The 6,415-nt window shown below is 47.0% G+C and overlaps 2 protein-coding genes across 2 annotated transcripts; one reads left to right on the top strand and one right to left on the bottom strand.

Annotated features, from left to right (window-relative positions):
* Positions 1–2,835, top strand: LOC133929375 (serine/threonine protein phosphatase 2A 57 kDa regulatory subunit B' kappa isoform-like). Its single transcript, XM_062376106.1, has 2 exons — positions 1–1,672; positions 2,218–2,835. Exons 1-2 carry the CDS (start codon positions 536–538, stop codon positions 2,584–2,586), a joined length of 1,506 nt encoding a protein of 501 aa, XP_062232090.1. The 5' UTR covers positions 1–535; the 3' UTR covers positions 2,587–2,835.
* Positions 2,836–3,901: 1,066 nt separating this feature from the next.
* On the bottom strand, positions 3,902–5,656 carry LOC133929374 (photosynthetic NDH subunit of subcomplex B 3, chloroplastic-like). Its single transcript, XM_062376105.1, has 6 exons — positions 5,295–5,656; positions 5,075–5,188; positions 4,882–4,935; positions 4,616–4,678; positions 4,435–4,497; positions 3,902–4,164 (listed from the first exon to the last, which is right to left on the bottom strand). The coding sequence occupies exons 1-6, from the start codon at positions 5,514–5,516 to the stop codon at positions 4,129–4,131; spliced, it is 552 nt and encodes a 183-aa protein (XP_062232089.1). The 5' UTR covers positions 5,517–5,656; the 3' UTR covers positions 3,902–4,128.
* Between the last annotated feature and the right edge of the window lie 759 nt (positions 5,657–6,415).

Consider the following 6,415-nt stretch of genomic DNA (forward strand, 5'->3'; position numbering starts at 1 on the left):
AAACATTTCCCGCAAGAAACAGCAAGCAGGCCCTTCCCTTCCACTCCCCTTCTCATCTCATCCCTCCCTCCCCCTCTCTCTCTCTCTTCCCAAGAAGCGGACGAAGCGCAGCGCTGCAGATTTCGATCCGGTTCCCAATGCCTCCCAAGGCCGTCCTGTAGCTCCCGTCTCCGCAGCTAGATCTGTCGCGGCACGGCGCCTGGATCCAGTGGGCGCGTGGCCTGAAGCCCCAGATCCGAGCAAAACCGAGCCTTTTGTGGTGACCTCTTTGCTCTAGCTCGAGATTAGTAGCTGCCATTTTCCCCTGCTCTTCTTGAGGAAATTTGGGCGGTTTTAGGGGTTGGTTTTGGTTTTCCTAGATTCGGTTTGCATCTGCACGGTCCAGATTTAGCTGCATTTGCCAGTATTGGCCTCTTCTTGTGATAAAAATCTAGTCTTGTTCTCTAGTTCTTGCTCCACCTTGTCCATTATCTTGATTTGTTAGCGGTAATCTTTACTGTGGACATGGTATTGGTGTGAGAAAACTTTGTGGAAGATGTGGAAACAGTTCCTCAGCAAGCTGCCCCGGAAGTCCTCGGTCTCCGGGGAGCCTGGTCAGTGCAGCAATGTCACCGGGATACAGCGCACGAGCAGCTGTGGCAGCATCCCGCCTGGTCGCCCGGCTTCCGCCATTAGGCGCATGTCATCTGCCGTCTTTCCATCAAGCGTCGTGGCTGGCATTGAGCCGTTGGTTTCGTTCAAGGATGTCCCGAACTCGGAGAAGCAGAATCTGTTTGTGAGCAAGTTGAGCCTGTGCTGTGCTGTGTTTGATTTCTCGGACCCCAACAAGAGTTCGGTGGAGAAAGATATCAAGAGGCAGACATTGCTGGATCTTATAGAGTACGTCGGATCCTGCAATTCCCGTTTCTCGGAGCCCGCGATTGCTGCCTGCTCTAGGATGTGTGCCATCAACCTGTTTCGGGCGTTCCCACCAAATTACAGGTCTGGTTCATCTGGTGGTGGTGAGGGTGATGAGGAGGAGCCGATGTTCGATCTGGCATGGTGCCATCTGCAGCTTGTGTATGAGCTACTACTGAAATTTATTGGATCGTCATCCTTGGATGCCAAGATAGGGAAGAAGCACTTTGATCACTCGTTCATTGTGAAACTTCTCAATCTTCTTGATTCTGAGGACCCAAGAGAAAGGGATTGTTTGAAAACTATTCTCCACAGGATTTACGGGAAGTTCATGGTACACCGTCCTTTCATCCGCAAAGCAGTGAGCAATATATTCTACCAGTTTGTGTTTGAGACTGACCGGCATAATGGGATTGCTGAGCTGCTGGAGGTATTTGGCAGTGTCATTAGTGGCTTTGCATTGCCTTTGAAGGAAGAACACAAAATCTTTCTTTGGAGAGTTTTGGTTCCTTTACACAAACCAAAATCGGTTGGTCTGTATCTCCAGCAGCTGACTTACTGTGTGACACAGTTTCTAGAAAAGGACCCGAAGCTTGCAAGCTCAGTAATAATTGGTTTGTTAAAATATTGGCCAATAACAAATTGTCAGAAGGAAGTGATGTTTCTGAGTGAGATCGAAGAGATCTTGGAGTCTACCAGCCAGGTGGAATTCCAGAAATGTATGGTTCCATTGTTTCGGCGGATTGCTCATTGCATCACTAGTTCTCACTTCCAGGTAACTTGCACCGACAAATGTAACCTAGTATATATTAGTTGCTTGTTGTAATATGCATTGCAATAACCAAACTATCATATGAAATTAGGTTCATTCTAAGAGTAATTGCTATATTTTTTATATCGACACTATGGTCCTACCACTTCTACTACAAACTTAATCTTATTGGTGGTAAGTCTGCAACAAAGTAGGCATAATTCCATCAGGATGTTTGGTCATAAATATATTCACTAGCCATCCCTGACAGCCAAGTTATTTTACTCCCTTCATGCGCCTAATGTTTTTAGGTTATAACTTGTGGACATGCCAAGTGAATAATATGTCTAATGATCTGAATTATTTTGGACAATAACAGTGGGCCATCATGTCATCACCTCTAATCATGCTGTGGATAGGAACTCCTATATACTGTTTAATATGGCAAACTTCAGACATTTGGACCAGCATGAAGCATTGGAATGAGCTCAATATAAAACAATGTTGGCTGTAATGGTCTTTTAGGTTTTCTTTTTCCATTCTTGCCTTAACAAGTTCGTTTGTTTTAGGTTGCTGAAAGAGCACTCTTTGTATGGAACAATGATCACATTATCAGCTTGATTGCACAGAACCGCCAAGTGATCATGCCTATCATTGTTCCAGCATTAGAACAGAATATTCAGAATCACTGGAACCAAGCAGTCCTGAATCTGACTGCTAATGTAAAGAAGATGTTCTCTGAGATGGATGAGGATCTCGTCTCGTCATGCCTGGCTAAGTACAAGGAGGATGAAGAAAAACGGGTATCGCTAGAAGCGAAGCGGAAGTTGACTTGGGAGAAGCTAGAGTCAGCTGCAGCTTTCCAGCCAGTGACCGGTCATACAGCCGTCATGGTAGGCCACCAGCCGTCAGCTAATCTCATTGCCACCCTGATTTAGCTTGTGCACGCTGGAGAGGCAAATGATGCTCTTCCCCTTTTTGGTGAAGTGCAACAAGTGAAGCGTTCACTATTTTGCTCCTTTTTTTTTTCATTTCTTGGTATGAGTAATCAGTGTTGTAAGCTGTAACTATTCCTGTATGTTTATGCTCTAGGCAAGCATACCTGTAAGACTGCAGAGTGCTGACACTCCTTAGTCCTTACTTGTATCTTTGCCTGTTTAATGTTATCCATGATCAAATATCCTACAGTCGACTTCCACCTTTCTGCTCTCGTATTTGGTTGCTTTAGCTAACTCCTGATTAATGTGAATCATTCACTGCAATAAGTTTCAAAGTGGCTTGAAGCTTTAGTTTCTATTTGATCTTTTTTTTTTCATGTGACATTCTTGCAGTCAAAATGAGCAGTAGGTATTTGTTTAGATAGAGAGTAAATTTCATAAACCTATAATTATTTATACTTTTATAACAGAAAACTACAGAGATCTATTTTATAAAACTATAATTATTTGTGCTCTTGATAATATAAAACTATAACTTTTTTGTTTGGTCTCATCTGTCAACCACACATTTTCAGTATAATTTCATAAACCTACAACTTTCAACAAAATGTGTGACAAAATTATAGTTTTATTTTATTAATGGTATAAATAGTTATAGTTTTATAAAATAGGTATCAGAAGTTATAGTTATATGTTACAAAAATATAAATAGTTATAGATTTGTGAAATTTACTTTTAGATAAATGAGCGTTCGGTATTTTTGCAAATAATAATGTTACAATATCTCGTGTATCTGATGGCGATCATGGTAGGTATGTACCGCATTTTCACAAGGTCGCGATGTTAAAAACTTCAAATATAGTAGACGAGAATAATACATTAGCTTTATCAAAAGATGAGACGAAGAGTTCTGCAGTTATGTTCGATGGCTATACAACCTGAAAAGCTAAAAAAGAATTCCGTCGCCGGGACTAAAACCCGGGCGTCTCGGGTGAGAACCGAGCATCCTAACCAGCTAGACTACAACCGATGGCTGCTTCAGGCGATCCAAGTTATATACTCTATATAAACACATCCATAATGCTAACTTATCCACAATTATCACAGTATTTTCATATTTCTACACTAGTTTAACCCCGCTGTGGATGGGGATGCACCCAGGGTTGGCTTTGTAACTCAATTTTTTTTTCTCTTAATTGAACAGCAGAACTCCTGCCATTTCTGTTTTAAAAGAAAAGGAATACCACAATCACGGAGCATATACTTTCATAGTGACATACACGTTCATGCTAAGAAGTCGTACGTTCATCCCATGGACAACGAGAAAGCAGAAAAGAATTCCACACATTGAAGGCTGTAATGTCGTGGTGTCTTTATCTTTCTGATTGGATAAGTCTAGGGAATAACATGTACATGTGAAACCAGGCAAACACATGTTACAGCTAAATTGTGTGGGCTGAGGCCCAAACTTGCAAACTACTCCGTATCAGATGAGGCTGTACTTGTCTGCTGAGCAGTGCATAGCAGGCAGTCGGAGCACAATCATTTCTTCCACTGGGGCAGCCGTTGGACGACAACCTAAGCAGATATAGCAATACAAAATCATTAAGTAGTTAACAGAAAAAAAAAGGTGTACCATGTGTAGCTGTGTACATGTTTCATTGTGTGAGCCAAGATTTATTCCAGACGGTAGCTGTGTACATGTGTCATTGTGTGATAGCAGAAAATAAGTTCAGCATCTGCAACACATTTAGGTGTTTCGTTTTGTTTTCTTCTTTGAAAGGGGAAGCGCATTCAGAAGCTGTTAACTTCACAAAAATAGTGCCAGGTCGGGTTAATGAGACATGCCTTGCCGGAATTTTCTTTGTTTCCTACAATAGTCTGACAAGCTAGCCTCCATGACTCCGGTTTCTGGAAAAGACAAGGAAATAAAAAGAGCACCGTTGACTCACAACTCTTCTGTATGCAAATTCCAATGTTGCTAAGAGGCGCAGATGCAGCACTGGGCAATTGAGTGAAAACTGCCTACCTTCTTCAGGTAACGATTCTCGGTGTTTGTCCTTTCATTCAGGAGCTCCTTTCCGTCAATTATCTGCAAAGTTCACAACACCCACCCTCCGATTAGTTCAGTTCAGTTCAGAATGGCCATTTGGTTAACTATGGACTGCCAGCCATTTTCACTTGCAAGTAATTCAGAGTCACTTCACAAGTTCAGATCATAGTTAATACTCTACTCGTGGCAAAGCAGTGAAACAAGACTAGCACATGCCATCGATTAGGCAGGAGAGAAAATACCTCGACGATGCAAGTGCCGCAGCTGCCTCCGCCACCGCAGTTCATCACCTTACCCTGCAAAAAACAACAAGACCACTCCGCGTTTACACATTGGCCCATCTCCCATTGGTGTTCAACTACTAGTGTGAAGTGTGGACTATGGAGTAGCCGGTTTTTGCAGTGACAAAATCTGAACAGGGTGAAGGAGCCTCACGTATGGCGCGTACAGCTCGATCTTGTTCTCGCTCATGACGTCCCGGAGGAGCTTCTCGCCGCTCGCCGCCGCCACCCGGTCCACCGGGTAGGAGCCGTCCGCACCTGGCTTCGGCTACACACCCAACCAAACAGGTAAGCCAACATCCGACTCAACAACGCGCTCAGCACAAACAAGTCAAGTCACACTTCCGGCCGAGGAGGGCTCTGGAGAGGCTTACCCCGACGAACTCGAGCTCGATTTGGGGCTTCGCCGGCGCCGGCGCCGGCGCGGCCGGGGACACGTTCGGCGACGCGCTGGAGCATCTGATTGGGGAGGCCCTGAAGGGCCTAGGACTAGGATTGCGGTGGCTTAGAGCGGAGACGCGGGAAGAGGAGGAGGTCGAGGCGGGGAAGGGGAGGGAAACGAGCGCAACTGCCGCCGCGGAGCTCGTGGTCGCCATGGCTCGCCTTTTTGGTGGGGACGTGGCCGCGTAGGCGTGCGTAGTCTGGTCGGTTTGAAACGGGACGGGTTTCTATCGTCTGGCCGCGCCGCGCCTGCCGCAGAAGCAGCACCGGCCGCTGCTCGCCAGCTCGGTCTCGGACTCGGTGGAAGCGTCTGGCTGCTCCCGTTCCCTGCTGTTCGTTCCCGCTACTGGGCCGTGCGACGGTGCGGGCGCGGCCTGCGAGTTAGAGCTGGCACGGGGAGCCCCGTCGCGGCCTGCGAGTTAGAGCTGGCACGGGGAGCCGTGCCGCGCGGCGAGTTTGTTGCTGGCAGGGTCCGGATTTTGAGCCTCGGCAACTGGTCGTGGCCTAAAAAACCAAGTATATCCTCTGATTTTTTGAGCCCAAATGTTATTCCATTTAGTTGGCTCAGGCTTTCCTTAGCCCACGGTCCAGACGCCTAGCGGACTAGCCAAACTAGAACTATCTTCCCTTTGGACAGATAGGAGTTAATGGTCTTGATCTCTAGAGTCGCACGCTGACCCGCTCGGCGCCTACTTCATCTCTCGATCCTTACTCCCTAACCGGCAGCAACCCTAGTGGCTAGCGTTGTCACTCACTCACCTGTGACCCGTCGGTAGTGGGTGCGTAGCCAGCAACACCGCAACAGGGCCAGGGCGCTGGATGCAGGCTGTAGGGGCATTGGGGCAGCACATAGCAGGGCGTCAGGGGCTAAGGCGCACTGGCACAGGGCGGCAGGGTGCCAGCAGTAGGGCGCAGGGCGGCATGGAGTGGCGGCAGGGCGCCAGGCGCCAGCAGTAGAGCCAGGGTGTAGGGTGGTAGGGGGCAACAACTAGCAAATAGCTGGACGGCAAGGGGAACTAGGGCAAGCAACAACAGCAGGGCCAGGGAGCTGGAG

This window comes from Phragmites australis, chromosome 9, assembly GCF_958298935.1.
Source record: "Phragmites australis chromosome 9, lpPhrAust1.1, whole genome shotgun sequence".
NCBI lineage: Eukaryota > Viridiplantae > Streptophyta > Magnoliopsida > Poales > Poaceae > Phragmites > Phragmites australis.

Coding starts and splice junctions, on each gene's coding strand:
- LOC133929374 (XM_062376105.1), bottom strand. CDS start 5,516: ATGGCGACCACGAGCTCCGCGGCGGCAGTTGCGCTCGTTTCCCTCCCC. Junction 5,189..5,294: donor TCGAGCTCGAGTTCGTCGGG/GTAAGCCTCTCC, acceptor TTGGGTGTGTAG/CCGAAGCCAGGTGCGGACGG. Junction 4,498..4,615: donor AGAATCGTTACCTGAAGAAG/GTAGGCAGTTTT, acceptor TGTCTTTTCCAG/AAACCGGAGTCATGGAGGCT.
- LOC133929375 (XM_062376106.1), top strand. CDS start 536: ATGTGGAAACAGTTCCTCAGCAAGCTGCCCCGGAAGTCCTCGGTCTCC. Junction 1,673..2,217: donor TCACTAGTTCTCACTTCCAG/GTAACTTGCACC, acceptor CGTTTGTTTTAG/GTTGCTGAAAGAGCACTCTT.